We start from the raw sequence: 24658 nt of genomic DNA, 5'->3' as shown, positions 1-24658 counted from the left end.
ATGAGGCTGAGGGAGATTGCTGCTGTTTGTAATACCAAGTTTAATGTAAGTCAGTGCTTTCAGAAGGAAGGAAAGTGATACTAGACAAATGTTGGAATAAAGCCAACTAATTCTGTCAATGTTTCAGTGTAGGGTCTTGCTGGAAGAATGTAGGAATTTAAATGGCCATTCAGCTTTTTGAAACGATTTTATCATTCAATTAGATCATGGCTCAGCTCCCTTTTTACACCGTCTTGTCTCGTTAATGTCCTTTATGGAGAGGAAGCTGCGGCCCTTATCTGGTCTGGCCTATAAGTGACTCAAGGCCCGCAGAAAAATGGCCAAGTTACTCACTCGCATTCAAGAAGGAAGCTCACCACTACCTTCTTAGGGGAAATGCTGCTGTGGCCAGTAACACCTACATCCCTGGAATGAATTAAAGGGAAGAAGTGGATGATGGGAATGCAGCAACAAGGGATGGTGACTTACTTCTAATAAAACAATACATAGAAAGACTTGTTTTCTTACAAGAATAGAGATAATTCCTTTGTACTTTTGTTCCACAAGGTCACAGATGATCTTGTTGTTGAAGTATTGGATTGACTCCCACTGCAGACACAGGATGAATAAAGTCAGACAGACATCAGATCATAGAATGCTGGTAAAAGGAGGCCATTTGGCCCATCACATCTGTTCCAATTCTTTGGAAGAGCTTTCCAGAAGTCCCAGTCCCTGCTGTTTCCCCATTGTTTTGCCAGTCTTTTTATCTCTTCAAGTGTTAGGGAGGGGATGGCCTAGTAGTATGATCGCTGGATTATTAATCCAGAGACCCAGCTAATATTCTGGGGATTTGGGTTTGAATCTCGCCATGGCAGTTGGTGGAATTTGGATTCAATAAATATCTGGAATTAACAATCTAATGATGACCATGAATCCATTGTCAATTGTCAGAAAAGCCCATCTGGTTCACTAATATCCTTTAGGGAAGGAAACTGCCATCCTTACCTGGTCTGGCCTACATGTGATTCCAGACCCACAGCAATGTGGTTGACTCTTAACTGCCCTCTGGGCAATTAGGGATGGGCAATAAATGCTGCCTAGCAGCGACAACCTCATCTCATCAACGAATAAAGAAAGTATTTAACCAACTTCTTCTTGAGAGTTACCACTGAATATTGTTTCCGCCTCTCTTTCAGCATTGTATTGACTGGCAAATGCTTTTAAGTCCAGAATTCTGGCTGTGAAGCACTTTAATAAATGGTAGTGATGCACCATTGGAATAGCATGACTTGGGGCCATCCTTGGCATTGAAGTCACACAGTTAGTATTGAGCAGAGATAACATCTCAGAGAGGAATGTGCACCCACACCCCTATCCTCCATCTACTCTTAACTTAAGGAAAAATTGGAACTGGGAAATAAATCAGTCATTGAGTATATACAAACCCTTGGGTGGGTTCAGAAGAAAACCTAACCTTGGACTTATTTTCTTTTGCCTTTTGTTTTTAAGGAGATTTTCAGCGACGTTTGTTTTATGCTACAATGTGAGTGGTTTCTTTGCACTTTTTAAATAAAGTGAGGCAACATTTTCCCTGTGTTATCCCTGAGTCCTCAGCTGTAAGATATCACTGAATGGAAGGTCAATCTCACTCTGATTAAACCCAATCTCACAAGAGGTTGTTGCAATGTGACCCTCCTATTTTTCACACCGACCGTCCTTGTTACCTTCCCTGAGGTTGAAATGCCAGTAAATGCTGAATTGTGGAGCATTTTGCTCTGTGTTTGCACACTGTCTTGATGTAGTGGCATCCTATCAACCCGGCTGGGTTTAAACCCAGATGCCTGCTCAGGGATGAACGGGATACCTCAACCCCCGGCATGTGAAGCAGCACGTTGCTGCCAAGCTACATCCCTCTACGTTTTTCTGCAAGGTGGCACAGTTTAGAGGGAACTTGTTGCCAAAGTATTCCATAAGACCATAAGGAATAGGAACAAGAGTAGGCCATTCAGCCCCTCAAGTCTACTCTGCCATTCAATAGAATCATGGCTGATTCAACATTCCTGGTATCCACTTTCCTGCCCTTTCCCCATATGCTTGATTCCCCAACTGATCAAAAATCTACCTATCTCAGCCTTAGATATACATAAGGACTCTGCCCCCATAGATCTCTGTGGCAAGAAGTTCCAAAGACTCACAATCCTCTGAGAGATGAAATTCCTTTTCATCTCAGTCTTAACTTGGTGCCCTTTTATTCTGACGCTGTGCCCACTGGTCTTAAAATCTCCCATGAGGAGAAACATCCTCTCAGCATTTACCCCCTCAAGCCCCTTAAGAAATCTATAGGTTTCAATGAGATCACCTCTTCGAAATTCCAGTGAGTAGAATCCCAATCTGTGTAACCTTTGCTCATGAGACAAGCCCTCTGTACCAGGGATCATCCTAGTGAACCTTCCATTCCTTGATGCTTCTCACTTGTCCAGGCACAACTCACAATAAGAAATTAAAACTAAATTAATAATGATGCCTTTCCAATACTGCCACCTACTCCCCACATTTAATAACAAGCCTGTTCAAAAACAATTTATTACATACCTCCAGAGCAGGTGGAACTTTAACCTTGGCCTCCTGCCTCACTGTGCCACATGAGCCCCTCCACCTAGCTCACAATATTCAGAAAGAAGAGAGGACACTAGTATCCACATTGCTTCCTTGTATGAAATCATTTAGCCAAGAATAAGGTTTGGGACTTCCTCTTCTCACATGGCTTAATATATGATCCAATGAGTTATGTAGCAAGTGTGGGGTCCTTCTCTACATCTCCATCCTCTTTCAAGATGGTTTATCAACAGCTCTGATGTTATCACTGGCCAAAATTAGAAATGCACCAGCCATACAAATGCAGTAACTGCAAAAGCAGGTCAGAGGCTAGGAATTCTGTGGCAAGTAACTTAAAGCCTGTCCACCATCTACAAGGCACAGGTCAGGAGTGTGATGGAATTCTCACCCCTTCCACTTACCTAGATGGGTGCAGCTCCAAGAAGCTTGACACCATCCAGGATAAAGCAGCCTGCTTGATTGACACCACATCCACCACCTTTGACATCTACACTCTATTGCACTGTGGCAATAGTGGAAACCATCTACAAGATGCACTGGGAAAATTCACCTGGTAGCTCCCTTGACGGCACCTTCCAAACTTGTAACCTCTACCACCTAGAAAGACAAGGGCAGCAGATACATGGGAATACCATCACCTATGAGTTCCCTTGCAAGCCACTCACCATCCTGACTTGGAACTATATTGCTGTTCTTTCACTCTCGCTGGGTTGAAATTCGCCACCTCCCTAACTGTGCAGTGATGTGCCTAATTTCATGGACTGCGATGGTTTAAGAAGGTAACTCATTATCATACTTTCAAGTCTGAAGGATGGGTATTACATATTGGCCGAGTCAGCAATACCCTGTGATCAAATTTAAAATATTGAGTAAGTCCTGTTCCAATGTTGCCTTATTTGACTGTGTCAATCCTGTTCAATAAAGATCTTGGAATGTTCTTTCATGTTCAAAGTGCTATATAAATAAACATTCGTTTTGGTTAGCCATTATTTTTGTTGCATTTGTTAAATCTGTTATTTGCACATTTTCCCCAAGAGTAAATTCCACTAAAATTGTTGTTATTGTTATAAATTGTTACAAAATGGATTTTCCAGAATAATTAAGGATGTGGTTATCAGACTTGAACATTCAGGAATAAACCAATAATGGAAATTCATCATGAGCTGTGAAGCTAATGTGATCTAAAGGACAGCCTTGATAGTGAACAATGAGAGATTGGAAAAATGAAAGAACTGCTGATGCTGTAAATCTGGAACAAAAACAAAGTTGCTGGAAAAGCTCAGCAGGTCTGGCAGCATCTGTGAAGGAAAAAACAGAGTTAACATTTCAGGTCTGGTGACCCTTCCTCAGAACAGAGGTCTGAGGAAGGGTCACCAGACCTGAAACGTTAACAATGAGAGATTTGAACTCATGGTGTTTTATGAGGTTAAAGTGACAATTGCAGAATTGACTGTACCTGGATTCCTTCAGCTTCATACTCCTCCTGCTCCGATTTCAGTGTCAACTCAATCAGCAGCTGCTGGAGCTTCTCATTACAGTAATTTATGCAGAACTGCTCGAAACTGCGGAGAGGGAGGTCATTCACTTGATTAAATACATTTAGGAGAGGAGTTTCATTGATGTTTTCCTGCCCGTCTGAATTTGCCGCACTCTGTTCTGTTCGGTTTCTAATGAGCCCAATTGTGAGAACATTCTCCTCCAATGGTACAGCATGATTGCCCTCTGGTTTCCCCATTCACCTGCCTATCCTAATGCATTTGGTTCCCAACCTGAACTCTCTAAAGGAAGAATTTCTCTCTTATTGATTCCAAAGGTGAGGGGGCTTGTCTTATGAACAGAGATTGGTCAGTTTAGGCCTATGCTGTCTGGAGTTTAGCAGAATGAGAGGAGATCTAGTTTAGGTGTAAGAGATACTAAGAAAACTAGCATGCAGATACAGCAGATAATAAAGAAAACAAATGGAATGTTGGCTTTTATAGCTAAAGGAATAGAATATAAAGGTAAGGAAGTATTGTTGCAATTATACAAGGCATTGGTGAGACCGTACCTGGAGTATCGTGTACAGTGTTCGCCCCCTTATTTGACGAAAGATGTAGTGGCAGTGGAAGCAGTTGACAGGACGTTCACTAGATTGATCCCAGAGATGAGGGGTTTGTCATATGAAGAGAGATTGAACAGTTTAGGCCTGTACTCTCTGGAATTTAGAAGAATGAGGGGAGATCAAATTGAGATATTAAAGACGATAAAAGGTATGGATAAAGTAGACGTGGAGCAGATGCTTCCTCTTGTGGGATATTCTAGGATGAGATGTCATTGTCTTAGGATAAGAGGTAGCAAATTTAAAACAGAGTTGAGAAGAAACTACTTCTCCCAAAGGGTGGTGAATCTGTGGAATTCGCTACCCTAAAGTGCAGTGGATACTGGGACCGGGAGTAAATTTAAGGAGGAGTTAGATAGATTTTTAATTGGTAATGGGTTGAAGGGTGACAGGGAGAAGGCAGGAAAATTGGGGTGAGGATCATATCAGGAATGCAGCGGTTCAAGAAGGCAGCTCATCACCACCTTCTCAAGGGCAACTAGGGATGGGCAAGAAACGCTTGCCAGCCAGTGATGCCCACATCCCACAAAATGAGTAGAAAAAAATAGTCATGATCAAATGGCGGAGCAGACTCGATGGGCCAAATGGCCTAATTTTGCCCCTATTTCTTGTGAACTTATAAACTTATGTTTGATAAAGTAGACGTGGAGATGATGTTTCTTCATGTGGGGCAAACTAGAATGAGAGGTCACAGTTTTAGGAAAATGGGTAGCAGTTTTAAAACAGAGATGAAGTGAAATTACTTCTCAAAGGTCATGAATCTGTGAAATTCACTATCCCAGACTGCAGTGGATACTGGGACGTCAAGTAAATTTAGGGAGGGGATAGACAGATTTTTAATTCTTAATGGGTTAAAGGCTTATGAGGATGGGTAGGAAAGTAGACTTGAGGCAGAGATGAGATCACCCATGGTCATTTCGAATGGCAAAGCAGGCTCAGGGGCTGGATTATTTGCCCCTGCTCCTGGTTTTTACCTTCTTGTGTCCTTACTGCACTTGACTACAATAGTTTACATTAGCAGACAATGCATTATAACAGCTAGAAAAGAGGGACAAGGAAGGAGGGTGCATGTGTATGCATTTCCAACCTGTGTGTCCTTGCATCGTCCCCTCCTTTCTTAACATACTGACTCCTGTTAGGATACTGTTCCAAAGGCTCTTCCCTCTGATGCTTTGCCCCAATGGCTGATCATTGTCTGTGAGGCTGGTGAGTGATGGCAGCCCACTTGACATCGGGACCCACCACAATGAACACTGTTCTTAACCTGAGCTGAAGTCCACAGACATCCATACATTGTGCAGACACAATCATCGAGTAGTGTTTGTTGTGTGTGGGTTCCTTCAAGCCTGAAGTGATCCCATATGGTTTAATCATAGATTCCCTGCAGTGTGGTAACAGGCCATTCGGCCCAGCAAGTCCACACTGACACTCTGAAGACCGTCCCACACATAACCCATCACCCTACCCTAAACCTGTAACCCTGCATTTCCCATCACCCATCCACCTAGCCTGCACATCCCTGGTCACTATGGGATCCACCTAACCCGCACATCTTTGGACTGTGGGAGAAAACTGGAGCAAACCCACAGGGAAAACATGTAAACTTCACACATACAGCTGCCCAAGAGTGGATTTGAACCCAGGACCCTGGTGCTATGAGACAGCAGTGCTAACCACTGAGCTACCATGCTGCACATTAAGATAGCCACCTTTCAGGTCTAATTAGAAGAGTCTATTGAGAAGAATCTATTGAATTGCTGCGACTATTTACAGATTCCATGATTATGACCCAATTACCACTCAGGTTGTTATGTTACACACTGGACTCCAGTCTTACTCTGACAAACTCAGAGATAGTAAGAACAGCCGACATAGGAGTCAGAGATAACACAGTGTGGAGCTGGAGGAAGGCAGCAGGCCAGGCAGCATCAGAGGAGCAGGAAAGCTGATGTTTCAGGTTGAGACCCTTCTTCAGAGAAAAGGGCAGAGAGGCAGAGACAAAACTCCATCTTTACTCTTTCTTAGTCCTATGACATAATCTCATAAGCGTGGGTGATGTTTGCGGCACTCAATCAAGAATTACCGTTTCAGACAATCTCAGACTCATATACAACAGTGTTTAGCAGCAAAACAGAAAGCGCTGACTGATATTTGTCCCCTCTCCTTGGCACAGGGGTGGCTGACACAAATCGTAGCATCTCCCTTCATCCGTGCGACTCAGCACAGTCCAGCAATCAAACAAATCAAATATTCCTGAGCTTTCATGGAGATGAGAGTAATAAAGGCTAGGTATTCAACGTAAGGGAGTAACGATTACAGTTAATCCCTCCATGAATTTGTCATGAGATGCTGTGTGTCCACAGGTGTCTGTTTTTAATGGATTATTGATAGGACACATACTGTCCTGTTGTTACTGTGCAGGTATCACGTGTATTCAGATAATTGGATAGTCCCCAGCAAAGCAAGGAACAATTCCGTCAATAGGACAACAACAGTTCAAGGCACCCATTTAAGATAGCAACGTATTGGAATCTGATAGGGTTTCTACAAAAATAAGGAAAAAGGAAAGACTTGCATTTATATAGCCCTTTCCTGGATGTTTCAAAGCACGTTGCAACAATGAAATACTTTTTGAAATAGTAATAACTGTTGTACTGTCACCAATTTGTGCTCAATAAATGAATGGCATTGTGATAATGACCAGATGATTTTTTGGGTGAAGTTAATTGAGGGATAAATATTAGCCAGGACTTCAGGGGTAACTCTCCCTTTAAAAACAACACAATGGAGACTTTCACATTCATTCAAGCTATCCTGTGTCCTCAGTTTAATGTCTCATCTGAAAATATCTCTGGCACTGCGCTGGAAAGCTGTATATTGCTGTGCTCATCTCCTGGAGAGGGACTTGAACCCAGACACAGTTGCTACCAAATAAGCCACAGATGATACACATGTTAGATGCTTTAAAAGATGCAATTTTGGTCCATTCTTCACTGGAGGTGCCCTTTCCCCCTCCCTGGTTTAGATTATTTTAACTTCTACAGGTTAAATGTCAGCGGTTTGATTCCACATCAGAGGAAGCACATTGTAGCCCAATGACATCTAGAATGGCCTTAAATTCAGGGAGCTGGAGATCAAAGGTGAATATTCCAGTTCATCAAGTGACCGTAGTCCTTTCAACAAGATTGCTGACTTCTTGTAAATTGTTGGAAATTGAGAGTCCGGATTCAAGCAGTGTAACTGACTAACCAAAGTCTGATAGTAATCCACCTGGAAGTGGACTCTAACATTTGTTCAAGAGTTTGGTTTTCTGACTAAAGTGGTCATTTTGTAATGCTGCAGATGCGAATTGGAGTTATTATAAGTTATTTAACTTGGGGTGGTGAGTGAGATGACAGGCATCTGATTGAGCATCCATCACATTGATTTCTCTCTCTCATTGACTTTAATGGAGACCAGAAATCTATGAGGTGTGGAATGGGCGACTTACTTAATAGCAATGCCTTAGGCCAAAGTCAATTCTATATAATTGGCTCCACAACGGCACACTCATTAACAAAAGTTGTGTGTAATTTCTCATGGCACACAAGTTTTATTAAGCTGCATCGTTTCTGATATTTTCTGTCTACGTGAATATAACCAGATTTTGGCAGGTAATATTCAACTATGACTTTTCATCAACAACGGTTCATTCAGTCTGTCAGATGTGGCCTCAAACTGCAGCCGAATGTATCCCAGGTATTGCCAGTTAATTGTGACTAGATTAATAGTAGGGTCCACTTCTACCAGGAGAGAACTCCCATTAAACTTAACAAATCATTTTAAATACAAGGTGCAGGCTGGCTAATGAAAAGCTGATTAATTGTTGCGGTGGGTGAGCCAATTGTCTTTGCTCAGGCTTAACACCAGACTAAGAAATCAGTGCTGAAAGAAAGACAGGAATAAGTTTGATATTTGTTTGTCCTGGCTGTAACATTACATTGACATCCCTCAGAAATGACATGGTTCATCCCAAGAAATTCTTACCTGTTGACATCAAAGACTTCAAATCCATAGATATCCAATAGACCAATCACGGTTTTTCTGCTTGAGTCCTACAAAAAAAAAACTGGAATCACAAATCACTCTCTGATCAATCACTAAAACTGACCAAGAGTTAAAATCAGGACATAGAGTTGGTTAGCTCAATTCGAGGTATCATAAAGAAGGTGGTGGCATAGAGATGGCAATGCTTCTCCTGAATGCCATGTTTAGAGTCCGCATTACTCCACTAACATACAAATGTATTTTAAAAAGCATTTGTTCAAGTACAAAATTATAAAAATTTGTAAAAAGATATGCTTGGTGATCATACTGTATCAATGACCTGGTGATTAGTCTTTTGTCTCATTCATCCTTGTTTTTGCTCTAAGGTTATCTCCAGTGAGGCTCTTAATTTTGTGCTTGCTCTCCTGTTTGAATCAGTACTCTCCCATTCAAAGATGTACAATTATGCACAGTAATTAATTGCATTACATGAGTATTTATCTTTCTGGCTTCCTTTCCTATCGATACATCATGACTTTCTCTCTCTCCCTTTCCCTCTCAGGGAATCAACCTTCAAACAAAAGCAAAATGACCTCCCCTTCTCATACAAACATATAACAATCTATTTGTACTGATGTATGTATTTGAATATGTCAATGCCATAAATGCAGCAAACATGGTCATTTGTGCTATGTGCGAATTGTATAGAAATAAATACATTTATTTCCATGAGATAAATGCACCAGATTAGAGCTGAATTATCCTGTATCCAATTAGTTGGCTCATTACATTTTATCAGATTAAGGCTGCATTACTTTGTACCAGATCAAAGCTGCTTTCCTCTGTACCAGATTTGAGCTGCATTACAATCAGACAGATTAGAGCTGTATTTATGGGAATACCTATCCTTACCTGATTAGCTAGTGATTCATTGATCTTATTAACGAGCCAAGTAAAAGTACGTCCATAAATAGCTTTTGCTAATGCATCACGAGCACAAAAGGCTTGTTCAACACTCAGAGGGCTCAAAACCTGTGAAAAACAAACAATAACTGAATTTAAGGAGTGAAACGCTGGTTGATTTTACAATTATTCCAGATTCTACTTGTCTGTCATTTAGTGAAATTGATACACATTTCAATTTAAAATAAACTATTATGTCATTCGGTCTCAAACAAACCAGGGTGACAATAGAAAATCTATGGTTGTACAATAACACATGGCTTCAAGGAGCTCAGATTCAAAAGCCCTCAGCCACACAGCATGGATTACTCAGTCTAGAAGCCCTCAAAGTAGTGGCCAGGCTTGAGTGTGTACACCTTGCCAACCAGAGTTGAACTGCACAACATTCCCTGTCTCAGCTTCGTTCGCAAGAACCCAGCAAGTCTTTGTGAAACCATTCCTCTTGTACCTCATCTGCTTTGGCTTCGATCTTCTTGTGAGTTAGACCTTCCTGCAGGACTAGGACATGTACACCCAGCAGCTGTGAAAACAAAGACACGATGAAGAGAGGCAGAAAGGTGCACGTTTTGTACGAATTCTCCTCAGTGTTGCTGAAACAAGAGGCTGGCAATTTTGAAGCTTTTCATCACGACAATTTGTAATGGGGACAAGAAGCTTTTCTTTTTCTCTGGCTTCCCATTATACATCCCTTTGTCTGTCTACTCTCTTTCTCTCCTTCTGGGCTCCATCCCCACCTACCACTTACTCTTTTACACTCTCCACTCTCTGCCCCCCACCAACCCCTGTCTCCAGCATATATACCAACTTTTCCCAGCTACTACTAGTTCTGAAGAATGGTCACTGGACACAAAATGTTAACTCTGCTTTCTACCCACAGATGCTGCCAGATCTGCTGAGTTTCTTCAGCAATTTCTGTTTCTGTTTCAGATTTCCAGCATCCATAGTTTTTTTTGTTTTATTTTAATAGCTGGCACCTACTGTGTTGAGATAAAACATGCTGAGTGCATATACACAATCTTGCTGCTTACAGTGACCAGGCGCCTGTTCAATATATATGTATCATTATTAATACACAGCAAGGCTGAGACAGGACATGATTACAGACAGAACAAACATGTACGCATGCTGTTTTGTAATTAAATGGTGATTATACACTGTTAATCTGAACATTACAGAAGCATTCACATCAGCCCATTATTTAAAAAAATGAATTCAGTCTCTTCCACCATTCAGTTGGGTCATATTTAATTTATTTCTTTACTTCCCCTACATCATAATTCCAAAATTTTCAATACCCTCACCTAACAAAAATCTCAGCTTGACGTTTTTGATTGAGCTAGTCTTAATAGTTTCTTGGGGAGAGACTTCTAGATTTTCATTCCCTTTTAACAAGAATTTCTTGGTGTCATTGTTAAATGACTTAGTTCTAACTTTAAGGCAATGTTTGGGATTCCTCTGTCAGAGGAAATAGTTTCTCTCATATAACAAGGTGTGGAGCTGGATGAACACAGCAGGCCAGGCAGCATCAGAGGAGCAGGAAAGGTGATGTTTCGGGTCTGGACTCTTCTTCAGAAATGGGGGTCCAGACCTGAAACGTCAGCTTTCCTGCTCCTCTGATGCTGCTTGGCCTGCTGTGTTCATGCAGCTCCACACCTTGTTATCTCAAATTCTCCAGCATTGGCAGTTTCTACTATCTCTGAATAGTTTCTCTCAGTTGCCTTATCATTGTTACCTTGGAGATCCACCTGATTTCCTTGTCGACTGTGATGTTGGCATGTCCCTGGCTATCCGGATTGAACTGGATGTTTCCCAGGTGCAGAACACTGGCTATAACACCCAGCAGGTCCTGGTACATAAAAAGCAAGGTATCAATGTCTGTACACATAAATCAGGAGCTTGGGCCAAAGAACTGGTCCTCAAAACTGGCATTCACTTGACACTATCAAGTCATGGAAGCTGATTGTTCAATAAGTCAGCAGATATCTTTTTGATTAATTATTGTCACATGTACTGAGATACAGTGAAAAGTATTGTTTTGCATGCTAACCAGGCAAATCATACCTTTCAAAAGTACATTACGGTGATAGAACATAATGCAGAATAATGTTACAGCTACGCAGAAAATGCATAGAAAGATCAACTCTAACATAGGAAAGGTCCATTCAAACCTCTAGTAACCTGCAACAAATATGGGTCATTGGTATTTATTGATGACTTTAAGCTCAGCGTTTTAGACTGACTCTAAGGCTCTACCAAAGCATCAAGTGTACAGACTTACTTTGAAGTTAAGCTATAGCTGGACATGCAGCAGATATTTTTGCACACAGCAGCTTTCCCCAGTGAGTTCACTGGCTTATGATGGAATTGTTGAGGGATAGAACTCTGGGAGACCTTCCGACTCTTCCAATATCACTGTAGAAGTTTTTAGAACCCTTTTGAATAACAGGAGTAAGCAGAGGGAGCCTTAGTTTAAAATCTCATCCAAAGGGCAGTACTGATGATGTTCTTTTTTTGTATTCATAAAGGGGATCCTACAGATCTGAGCACAAAATGAAGAAGACCAGAACTTCTTAAGGTGCTAAAATTGAAACTGCAGGTCATGGAGTGGGGGAGGTGGGGTGGGGGGGTGGGGGGTGCGAAGTGGAGCAGATTGATGGACGGTGGGGGTCCACACATACTGGAAGCAAAGCCATGATTGCATCAACTTGCGTCTGGCCAGAATTGAGCTGTTCTGTGCTGGAGGTGACAGCTGGTGAGAAACTCTGGAGTGCAATTTGACATCCACAAGACATTTGCACTCAGAGGCAGGGTCTGAGCTGGTGAGACTGTTGTAAGAATTACCCAGCATCAGGCTCATGCCAGCCATGTGACTCCCTGTTTCTACTCCATACGACACTCCAACTTGCCATCACAGCACCTTCATAGTAACTGAATATATATCCTGGAGCTTCTACCTAGGATTACCACGGGAGTACCTCCATTGCACATACTGTACAGTGGCTCCCCACCTTGAGCTTCTCAAGGACAATCACAGTGATAAATCCCAGCCTTGCTATTGATACTCATAACCCCCCGACCGAAGAGTCAATGCTTAAAGTTACTCACGTCAATGTCATGGTCGGTGAAGTCAATCACAGACAATGCTTTTCGAACAGTCTTCCAGCCACTTTTGTCATTGATGGAGCTCACTTTGGCACACTCACCCTATTGAGGGGAAAAAAGTAACCAAGTCACAGAACAGAAAATGGAAACAAATCAAGGCAGTGAATACTGGAAACTACAGATGGACTTGAAGCAGTGGGCACAAACCTATACAGCAGAAAGAATTTTTCCTGTTCAATACATATGATGTCATATGAACATTCCAACTCTTTAAAGTGTCAAGGTATTTAAACAGCTTCCTCTAATGCAGAGCCTTAAATTTTAATATTTCACCCTTGACTTTCTCAAAGGTTCGGTGATTTGTCCAGTGAGAAATTGAATCACTTAGAACAGAAAGATAGCACGTTCATTCTTCAAATAAGACCATAAGAAATAGGAACAGGAGCAGGCCATTCAGCCCCTCGAGCCTGCTCCACCATTCAATAGGATCATGGCTGATCCAACATTCCTCAAATGCAACTTCCTGCCTTTCCCAGTAACCTCTGATTCCCTGACCAATCAAGAATCTACCTATCTCAGCCTTAGATATACAGAAGGACTCTGACCCCATAGCTCTCTGTGGCAAGGAGTTCCAAAGACTCACAATCCTCTGAGAGATGAAATTCCTCCTCTTCTCAGTCTTAAATTGGAGCCTCTTTATTCTGACACTATGGTCTCTGGTCTTAAACACTACCATAAGGAGAAACATCCTCTCAGCACTTGCCCTGTCAAGCCCCTTAAGGATCTTATAGGTTTCAATGAGATCATCTCTTATTCTTCTAAACTCCAGTGAGTAGAGTCCCAACCTGTTTAATCTCCATACTGGGGATCATCTTAGCAAACCTTCTCTGAATGGCCTCCAATGAAATGATATCTTTCCTTAAACAAGGGGACTTAAATTGCTCACACTACTCCAGATGTGGTCTCACCAGCACCTTGTACAATAACCTTAAGGCTTCCCTACTCTTATCCTTGATTTCCCTTGAAATGGGGCCAAAATTCCATTACTCTTCCTGTTTACCTGCTGGACCCAATGCTAGCTTTCTGTGTCTTGTGCACAAGTAACCCCAAATCTCTTTGTGTTGCAGCTTTCTGCAGTTGTCTTCCATTTAAACAATATTCTGTTCTTTTGTTCTCCCTTCCAAAATGGAGAATTTTGTATTTTTCCACATTATACTCCATTGCCAACTTGTTGCCCACTTGCGTAGCCTGTGTTGATTCCATGGAATGATATTGAATGGACGGCACAGAAACATGTTCAATTTGAGTCTCCTGCCACCTTTCCTCATCAACATTTGCCGGCGTAGTTCGCTATCATGCACGAATGTCATTTCCCTTAAATGCATCTATAATATTCCCTTCAAGGGCGATGCGGTGGCTCAGTGGTTAGCACTGTTGCCTCACAGTGCCAGGGACCGGGGTTCGATTCCACCCTTGGGTGACTATCTGTCTGGAGTTTGCACATTTTCCCCGTGTCTGCGTGGGATTCCTCTGGGTGCTCTGGTTTCCTCCCACAGTCCAAAGATGTGCAGGCTCGGTGGATTGACCATGCTAGATTGCCCATAGTGCTCAGGGATGTTTAGGTTAGGTGGATTAGACATGGGAAATTAGGGGAATGGGTCTAGGTGGGATGATTTTCGGAGGGGTGGTGTGGACATGTTGGGCCGAATGACCTGTTTCCACACTGTTGGGGTTCTATATTCTATGTAAACACCCCATATGATTTGATGAACATAAAATTATTAAGAGAACAGAATGTTCTCTTAGAATGCCTTGAGCTGTAGCTGACAGCAATGCTAACACTGTCCCCTGGATTAGACTTGTGAAAATGTATATTCCACTTTGGACAGACACGACCAGCTGGATATCCATGTGTCTAGTCAATGCTAGAGTACAACACGAATGGGGAGATGCTGTCGAAACTCTTCCTCTTGTACCCAACATGACAGAATCACAAGAACGCCAAATCTCAAAAGGAACATCAATTTATATTGTGTGAGAATAGAGTGCTAATAGGTTTGCATGTGGACTCTGATTGGTCGAGGTGCTGCCTTAAAGATCAGTTGATACTAACTTCTTGTTGAACTCTAACTGAAGTGGTGTTTCACGTGACCATGTTAGCATCCCCCCCACCCCGCCCCAGTTCTTACCTGGATAAGGTAGTGGTACTGCAGTGGGTTACGATCCAGGCCCAGCCAGCGAAGTAGTTCCTCCTCTCCTCCCTCCAACAGCTGGTAGAAAATATGAAAGTTCCGCTCTCCGTGATTCTGATGGGCCACCCTTGACTTCTCCAGGAGGTAGCTCAGAATGTGGCCCCCGACTGGGGCACCCTGGAAAGAGAACAAGTTGGATGTGACAGTGCATGCGCAGATAGAGAGGGGACAGGACACACATAGCATTGTGACACCTGTATGAACACCAGAGATTATCCAGTGCCAATCAATGCATTGTGGAATCAGAAGAATCTCAACAACAAACAGGGTCTGGCATTTACATAGACCCTAAAGGAAGTTTGGTGGAATGAATGCCAATTTCTGTTCTATTCTATCAGTCCTGTCCTTTACTTGGACACCGTGCATTGAGGCTTGAGCCAACAATTCAGAAGCACATGAAGCATAAGCTGTGCTGTAGAAACTTTCCAAACCCACGACCACTTTCATCTAGAAGGACAAGGGCAGCAGATAGGTGGAACAACAACACCACCTGCAGGTTCTCCTCCAAACCACTCACCATCCTGATTTGGAAATATATCACTGTTGCTGGGTCAAATTTCCTCCCTAATGGCATTGTGGGTCTACCTACAGCACATGGACTACAGTCGTTCAAGAAGGCAGCCCACCACCACCTTCTCAAGGGTAATTTGGGATGGTTAATAAATGCTGACCCAGCCAATGGCTCCCACATCCTGTCAATGAATAAATAAAGGGCACTGTATGGGATTTCTGTGTCTCCAAACAGAATGGGCTAAGCTAGTGCATTGTCAACGTTACCTCCTTTACTATCAGAGACGGATAGCAGTCGGCCTTGTGTACATGCCTTACTTGGCTGACATCCCTACAACATCACCACCATATATTATTTGCTGTTAGCTATCAGTGGTAGAGCTGCACTGAACCATGGTAGATGAAGTGCAAGAATTGTAGCCACCATGCTGTCTCTTTAAGAATGGTTTAACTGCTGATAATCCTTCCTTAAAGCATCTCTATCACTCTCTACATCATGATATTTTTCCATTAATTGGGTTTACACTGATGGAATGTTAGTAATGGCTTGTGGAATAGAGATCCCAAACCTTCCTTATTTTGATTTTCCAAATCCATGTTTTACTGTTTCTTTTTATCTCTTCTGGGCTTAGCGATAATGCCTAGTTTGAAAGGGCAGAAGTATAGCTGATCTGTTCAAGAACAGATCTTCTCATGGTTTATACTGGGCAATGGGGGTAGAATGAGGAGATTATTGGGTCAGTGCCAAGGGAACTTCACCCCCACACAATTCATCTCTCATAACCCTTCCATTTCCTAACTGTTCTTCTACAAAGTACCTTTGGATGTTGTTCTATGTTCAAAAGACTCTGCAGATGTGAATTATTGCATTGGTGCTAAGTTAGCCCATTGTTTGAAATTTAGCTTAAAGAAAAGAGCACCTTCACTGATGATTACGTTTCACTGGGTTAACCATATTGCTTTGCTGAAAGTTCATTGCTTATTTCTGTCCCAGTCTCCAGCATTGATCTCCCCAAATTAATCTTCCACCAAATACAATCCGATTGGTATCTGGTCTCTAGTTGTTTTTACTGGCACGTCACTGATCTCTTTTGGTTTCAAACAATGATTCAGTTCAACCTGGTGTAAGTGCCAGCCTCTATTTGATACAACTCAGTTCTCTTTGAATACTTTGTTCTGATCTGCAACAAAATAAAGCCTGGATCGTTAAAATCCACACAATGGAATATTTAGAATGCCCTGAATTGGACATATATGTGAGAATAGCCCAGGCAAAAATCAGTGGCAGTAAGTACAGGATGCTTTTGCCAATATGTCAGCTCTTCAGGCCTTACTGAACTGCGAGCTAAATACACAAGAGAATATGAAGAACAGAAATCCAATTGGCTTGTGTAACCCGCAATGTTAATGACACTGGAATATTGAGGTGGCTGTAGTAGAATGATATGCCTGTCATGGACATGTGTAGAAACATATCATTATAACATGTATATGATTGGAAATAAAAGCACAGGAACATAAGAGATAGGAACAGGTGTAGACCATTCACTCCCTAAGGTCGACTGCATTGTTCAATATGACCATGACCGCTCAACACTGCAGCTCCACGATTCCACATTATCCTTATATCCCTCGATTCTCTGAGAAATACAACTTCTGGCTCTCTCTGCCTTAAAATTTATTCAATGATAATACATCCACAACCTGCTGGGCAGGAAATTGCAAAGATTCATGGTTTTCCGGGTGAAGAAATTTCACTAAATGTTTGCCCCCTTACCTTGAGATTGTGCTTCATGTCCTAAATTCCTCAGTCAGGAAAATAAACTCTCTGTGTCCAACCTGTCAAGCCCCTTTAGAATCTTATATGTCTCAATGAGATCACCTCTCATTCTTCTAAATTCCAGAAGATACAGACCCAACTTACTCTCGTTGTAGGACAACCCTCTCATCCCAGAGACTAATCTTGTGACCCTTCACTGTTCTGCCCCCATTGCCAGTGTACCTTTAAATAGAGACCATATCTGCACACAATAATCCAGGTGTGATCTTGCCAAAGAACTATCTAATAGTTGCAAGGCATCCTTATCCTTGTACTCTAAACCATTTGTTATAAAGGCCAACTTGCTATTTGCCCTACTAATTGCTTGCTATGACTGCGTGCTGACTTGCTTTATTCCTCTCATACATGTGCCCAAGTCTTTTAGAATATCAACAGTTATTTTAAGTCTTTTAAAAAAAAATTCTCTGCTCTTCTATTTTTGCAGCCAAAGTGTACAGGCACATACTTTCCCACATTATACTTCCTCTGCCACCTAGTGGTTGCCTCATTTAAAGGGCAGAACTTTTTTGCATCCAGCACATAATCACCTTGAGTTGAGCTTGGAGTGAAGGCTGGGCATTTGATCAGATAGGAGGGTGTGGGGCTAGGAACCCTGCCACTTACCCACCTCTGCCCCATTTATGCCTGGGGTGGGAAGGCTCATGGGGTGCCTTTAGACCAATTGATGGCCTTGAGTGAGCAATTAGGTCTTGTGTTGGGACCTGGCACCTGGAAGGAAATGCCCACTGAACTTTAGCCCCCAGACTCTTTATCTGAGCCCCTCCTATCTCCCCCACTGTCCAAGACAGTCGCACCCTCTCCCTTCCACCCCGACCCCCAGCTCTCACTAACCTGCGATCTGGGTCCCCTGTTGATCTTAAGCCTATGGTGGATGCATTGTCAGCCTCTGATTGGCCAGCAGTTCTGGGGGCGTGGGATTAGAATTTCTGCTTCTCAGGAACTTGACCCAGGGCAAGGTTCACCACTGGCCATTTACAGGCCTTCCCCAAAGGAGGGGACACAGGATATTGGTCAGTTCTGAGGAAGGCTCACTTGACCTGAAATGTCATCCATAGATGCTGCCAAATCGGCAATCTCTATTTTTGTTAGCTCTCCCCCATCACCTGGATTAAGTTCCGTTGAGCCTGTTTATATATCTTTGCAGTCTCTTTGTGTCGTTCTTACAGTGTACATTCCCGTTTAGTTTAGATTTGTATTTTCTATTGTATTCCTGTTGATAAGTAGCCTCCTTCCAGCAATGATGTTGAATTTCTCACGCTCAGTGCAATCTACTCACTTGAACCATAACTCTCTCCAAGTTCACTATCCAACTAAACTTGCCTAGTTTTGACCAGCCTAACTTCAGTTCACTTCTTAGACATATTATGCTGCAGTGAACCTGGCTTGGATATTAAAACAGAAGTTGCTGGGAAAGCTCAGCAGGTCTGGCAGCATCTGTGGAGAAAAATCAGAGTTAACGTTTCAGGTCCGGTGACCCTTCCTCAGACCCATTCTGATGAAGGGTCACAAAACCGAAATGTTAGCTCTGATTTTTCTTCACAGATGTTGCCAGACCTGCTGAGTTTTTCCAGAAACTTCTGTTTTTGTTCCTGATTGATAGCATCTGCAGTTCTTCTGGCTTGGATATTGATGGGGCCATGGTGATTATACTTTACCAAGAATCTAATACAATGGGAACATGGTCTGTAGTGAGAGGAACCTCATTCCGCTTCTAATATGTAACGTACATCATTAGAGGGTATTTAATGGGCATTACAGAGGTGACTTACTCTAGGAACAGGAGGAGACCGTTCGGCCCTTCTAGACTGCACTGCCATTCAATATGTTCATGGTTGAGTAGCCTGTGTAGCCTGTTCCTGCTTTCACCCCATACCCTTAGGGGGCATTTGACAGGAGAATGGAGAAGGTGCTGTCACCTCTCTCTCAATGTCTTCCTGTAAATACAGCCTGATTGGATTGAAATCATTACTCAGTACACTTTCTCCACTACATTCTTTCATGACAAACTGAATTTTGCTCTTAAAGTTTTCTTTCCTCCTTTAGATGTTGGATTTTTCAACTGAAAGTTTATAGGAATGAATCACTGTTTCCTCAATAATCAAACTGGGTGGTGGCACAGTAAGCAACTTTCAGGCTCTGAGGCAGGGGCTCGTTCAATCCATCCGTCTTTCTTTTCCTTTTCTTTTTTTCTCTTTTCTCTTTAGTTTGTTTTTTTAGTTAGCGTTCTTTAACCTACCCTCTGGAGGGAGCTCGGCTGCGGAGGCGATGGTATCAGGGTGTGGCAGCAATTGGCCTGGGCCGGAGCTTGGCGAAAAGGCAGCTGGTCCTCCAGGTGGAACTCCAGCGGTTGGTGGCATTGAGGCATCGTCAAAGTCCAGTGTGGTTGTTGGGCAAGGCAGCTGGCAAACCCTGATGGCAGTCGGCAGCGAGATGGCAGCATGAAGGAGATCGAGCCCAGCGCAGGGGGAGAGAATGTGCCCTCGTGGGGAAAGTCCAGCATGAAGCGTCTGCAGGCCCATGGCTAAAGTGGACTGTATTGTTGAACTTTTAACTTTATTTTCTTTACTTTTCCACTTTATACTAAGAAGAACTGCAATGTTTAACTTTTATTTCTTTATTTTTCTACTTTGTACCTGAGATTTTGTACCGAGGTACCTTTGTACTGAAGATGGCATTGGAAATGGTGACTTTGTACACTTTTCACTGTATTCCTGTACACGTGACAATAAAACCTAATTCTAATTCTAATTCTAATCCTAATTCTAATTCTAATCCTAATTCTAATTCTATCCCCACCCCCACCCCCTCCCACATATCTTCTCTTTGATTCCTGGTACCTTGCAGGCCTTGATCTCTCACCTTGGCGTATAGATGAAAACTAAAATGGCACACATACCATGTAACTGAACTGGATATCCATGTATTTTCCAAAGCGGCTGGAGTTATCATTCCTTAGGGTCTTGGCATTTCCAAAAGCCTGAAATTAAACAAAACACAACCTATTGCAAGCTCTATCTTTTTGGAAACAATGTTTGCAGGGGAATGGCGATGGGGATGGGGAGCAATGAGCTTTCATCTTTACTAAGACCATGGCATGGGTGCTCACCTCGAGTACAGGGTTTGACAGTAGGAGGCGATCTCGCACCACCTGCAGCTGCTCTGTGGTCTGGCAGGTCTTGGCGTAGAACTCAAGGATCTTTTTTGAGGCTTCTGTCTTCCCTGCTCCACTCTCCCCCGAAATCAGGATGAAATGGTTGGTGTACTCAGTGCACATCACTCGATAGGCGTTGTCAGCAATAGCGTAGCTGGGGCAGGGGAAAGAGGCAGATGGATGTGCGGTACAGCTCACCTTCCCCAGCGAGTCGCTCTTCCCATTCCTCCCTCGTCACACCTACTCTCAGACCCATGAGTCACCGCTTCGAAAGACAAGGAGAGGAGGAGCATGCAAATACCATTCACCTGACCTGGACGTGTAACACCCATTCCTTCATCATCACTGGTACTGGAATTGCAGACCTAACAACACCACTGAGGCACAAAGGCCCACCATCCCTTTACCATTTCTTCACCGTTGTTGGGTCAAAGTCCTGGAATTCCGTCTCTAATGGCATCGTGGGTCAACCCACAGCACATGGACTGCAATGGTTCAAGAAGGCAGCTCACCACCACCTTCTCAAGGGGCAATTAGAAATGGGCAATAAACGCTGGCCCAGACAGCGATACCCACATCTCCCAGGAGTGAATAAACCAATCCCCTTCCCAACGAAAGGTAGGCAGAGCCAGTCATGCCCATGCACTGAGAACGAACTTGTAAACAACTTCCCTCCATCCCCTGAAGGAACTGATACAAACTGCGATCCCATCCCATGAACACTAATAAGTTAAAACAGTCCTCAACTGTGACCCTGGATGTTTTCTATTTAATCTCTCATAGAGCTATGCCAACATGAGGACTACGTGTGTGAGAGTTCTTTTTTTAAACAGTGCTTCAAAACGCCTGTTCCACGCTTCTGGAAAGCGCAGAACAATGGCACGTCACACCATCAAAAGGCCATTCACTTACAGCAGAGAGGAAGCCAAAAATTCAATCTGTTGGTGACTTCACCACAGGTTGTTTCTGGCACTGATTAGTGAATTACCATCAGGAATCAGCTGATTTTAACCTGTCTCTGGCAAGAGTGAAGCCAGCTCAAATGGTCACATCATTCTGTACTAGATTAAACAGCAGGTCAGGATGGGGCAAGGCATACATCAGTGACACCATAAACTGTGCAAAGCTTATTGTGGATTGTTTCTTGCAATGAAACCACGGACATATTCAATGTACCGGAAATAGCAAACACACAGAATATACCCAGTATATTTGCAATGTTGCAGCGATGCAGTGAGCAGAGGAAACCTTCTCCCATCCACCCTGGCTCTGTTGGGCATCAGTACCACCACAGACTTCGCACCCGCTTCACTGCCTAGGGAGAGGAGGAATTTCCTGTGAGGTTTCCGTAAACGAACAGATCCTGACACTGTATGGTCTAAGACGCAGATTTGGTTCCATTTCTGGATCTTTGATAACCAACATCATTGAGAGATTTGGTGGGGGCAACGGAGGGTATATGGAGTTGGGCATCGATCAGCATGCCCTAATGGAAGGGCAAGCCGGAGGAAGTGGGTGGCCTACTTGTCTAATGACTGGCAATGACAGTGAAGGGTAATTTGTCTTCCTGGCCTCTTGACCTGCACTGACAAGGTGGTTGGAAAAATTGCAGAGAAGGTGGGAGTTCCTAAAGAGAAATCCACAATTTATATGACTCACATATGAGGAGGGAGTTCAAAGAAGTTCACCCCTTGGTATAGCTCCTTCTTTTTGTGTGTGTATATATCCAGCTCCTTATATGGATTCACAGATACCAGCAGAGTCCCAATATATGTCTGAAGAACAGGAGAGATTTCAGTTAGAGGAAGGTTACAACATAATGCTCTTGCACAATTTTTTGCCGATGGGACCTTGCGTCAGTGTGTTCCAAAGTTTTGTGTCAGGTTAAGTGAGTCTAAACCCTCAAACCAAGTACCTTGGGATGTCTCAGTGGTAAAAGTGCTACATCAATGCAAGTTGGGTGCTGTTGTGGTGCAGTGGTAATATCATTATCTCTGGTTGAGAAGGTTAGGATCTCGAAGTATGTCCTAACATGTCTGAGCAGAAAATATCTATAAATATATCTATAGACATTCTTGTAATCAGTCCCTGAGAAAACACCAATAAGGTGTTTGGTTGGATCTAGACCTCCTGAATTTTCTCAGCCCATGAATTCAATTGTTACTCTGGATTTGTGCCTGACCTCTGACCTCACCAGGAATTGTATGTTTATTGGCAGAAGGTATCAAGGGCAGCATTCTCCAAGTGTGAGCTTAATATTGGTCTGGTTAGGGGTGAGTGGACAGGTGTGGGCAGATGGCTTTCCCACAGCTCTCAATCTTGGTATTGACCCTGAGCCCCTCAGTGACGGAGACAATCTCCATTCGATGTCCAAAGTTGCTCACCTGGGCCAGAGCTTGTGGAAGGTTGGTGTCTTTAGTTTGGAACCTGAATGCACTGGCTCTCTGCCTTCCCTGGTAGTTTCAAAAGGGGCTTTTCGTAGGTGCTTCCTCTTCCTGAGCCATGCAGATAACAACCATTATACTCATCGGTTTTAGGCTAAAGACTGAACCTCCCCACGACCATGGAACACTTTGATGGTGCCAGTACTGATTGAAGGCTCTTTTTCCAATTGGTCAGAGGCATTCTAGTGGAATGACCTCAGTTTCTGAGGTCTAAAGAAGAAAGTTTATGGCACTGAACTGTGTTCCAGGAATAAACGATTGTCAGGGACATAAAGGAATGTAGAGTTGAGGGTAAAATCAGATCAGCCATGATCTAATTAAATGGCAGAGCAGGCCTGAAGGGCCGAGTGGCCTGCTCTTGTTCCTTGTTTGTACGTTGGAAAGTCCCAGGTTCAAGCTTCACTCTGAGCTGAGTTTGAGTCTGGGATGTTCAATGCATCCTAGAAGGCTGAGTCAGACAGATTTTTGATTTACCAGAGAATCAAAGGATTAGGGGAGACTCGCAGGAACATGGAGTTAAGGCTTCACTGGGATCAGCCATGATCATATTGAATAGCACAGCAGTTTTGATGGGCCAAACGGCCAACTCCTTGTCCTATTTCTTATGAAATTTTAATCTCCGCATCTCCTACACATCTTAAAAAGCTGTCTAAAATCTACCTCTTTGAGTGAGCTTTTGGTCACCTGACCTAATCTCCATATTTCACCCAATGACACCTCTGTCTGCCTGTGAAGGGCTTTGGGAAATTTTATTCTATCAAAAGTGTTACACGTTTGTTGTTAAAGGAGAGGTACCTAAAAGAGAGGGAGGACAATCATGTTGTGGGAATTAAATGGTGGAGTCCACGTGTTGGTTTATAGTGCTGGGTAAACAGGTGAGTTTGAATTGCCTTTCTGCTACCTATGATGGTGTGTGTCAGAAAATAACAAATAAGAATTGTATTCAGGATAAATTTAACCTACGTAAGGCAGTGCACCTAGCTTAGGCAAACATTGAACACGTATTTTGTGAAGGCAGACTATGTAAAGGTGTGCTTACATAGATGAGGTTCTCCCGAAAGCGTCTGCGAAGGTTGTCCAGAAAGGAGATCTCGCTGGTGTAAGAGTCGAGCAGGACAAAGTCTTGCACTCCCACTCTGTCACGAGCTGTCAGAGCTCCTTCCATGTTAATGTAGAATCTACTGCCCACTTCTCTCTTCTGAAAGAGAAAAGACAGAGAGAGAGAGAGAAAAGGAGGTTGTCTCCTCTGAGATGTAAGTAAGTCAATTCCTGTCAGTATCCTTTTGAGAACTGGAAAAAGCTGCTCTCAGTAAATAGAAGATATACACCATAGTGGGTGTCATTAGTATGTACAATAAGAAATAAAAAACACATTCGTACTGACTGAAGAATATTAAACATCAAATAGTCACTAATAAATCCAATCGTGAGTTTGGGAGGAATGCTTATCCCTGGAGTAGTGAGAATGTGGACCATCATATAACTCAATTGCAATTTAATATCGCTAGGTCACGCATTTCAGAAGCCCTTGTGGTTAAACACTGCCCTGTGCTGGGTTAAATGATCTTCAGCCAATGGAGTTACAAAACTGGTCTCAACTGTCACTAACTAGAAAGGGAACAACAAACGCAGTTCACATGTACATGCATTTTTTAAACAAAAAATCATTTATGGGAT

General features: G+C 42.9%; 1 protein-coding gene across 1 annotated transcript in view; it reads right to left on the bottom strand.

The window, feature by feature from the left end:
* Window positions 1-24658, bottom strand: part of myo1ha (myosin IHa) — a 72842-nt gene that overhangs the window by 38663 nt on the left and 9521 nt on the right. The window contains exons 2-13 of the mRNA XM_048611445.1: window positions 24021-24179; window positions 22197-22312; window positions 20493-20691; window positions 20283-20363; window positions 14974-15153; window positions 12788-12886; window positions 11415-11528; window positions 10131-10202; window positions 9632-9751; window positions 8720-8787; window positions 4052-4157; window positions 508-588 (exon numbers count right to left, since the gene is read on the bottom strand). Of these exons, the coding sequence (XP_048467402.1) occupies window positions 508-588; window positions 4052-4157; window positions 8720-8787; window positions 9632-9751; window positions 10131-10202; window positions 11415-11528; window positions 12788-12886; window positions 14974-15153; window positions 20283-20363; window positions 20493-20691; window positions 22197-22312; window positions 24021-24146 (1362 nt within the window). The 5' untranslated portion in view covers window positions 24147-24179. The remainder of the gene's footprint in view (window positions 1-507; window positions 589-4051; window positions 4158-8719; window positions 8788-9631; window positions 9752-10130; window positions 10203-11414; window positions 11529-12787; window positions 12887-14973; window positions 15154-20282; window positions 20364-20492; window positions 20692-22196; window positions 22313-24020; window positions 24180-24658) is intronic.

This window comes from Rhincodon typus, chromosome 24 (genome assembly GCF_021869965.1).
Source record: "Rhincodon typus isolate 14 chromosome 24, sRhiTyp1.1, whole genome shotgun sequence".
NCBI classification, from domain to species: Eukaryota; Metazoa; Chordata; class Chondrichthyes; order Orectolobiformes; family Rhincodontidae; genus Rhincodon; species Rhincodon typus.
Note: the sequence above shows the minus strand (reverse complement) of the source record. Positions and strands in the feature narration are given on the sequence as shown.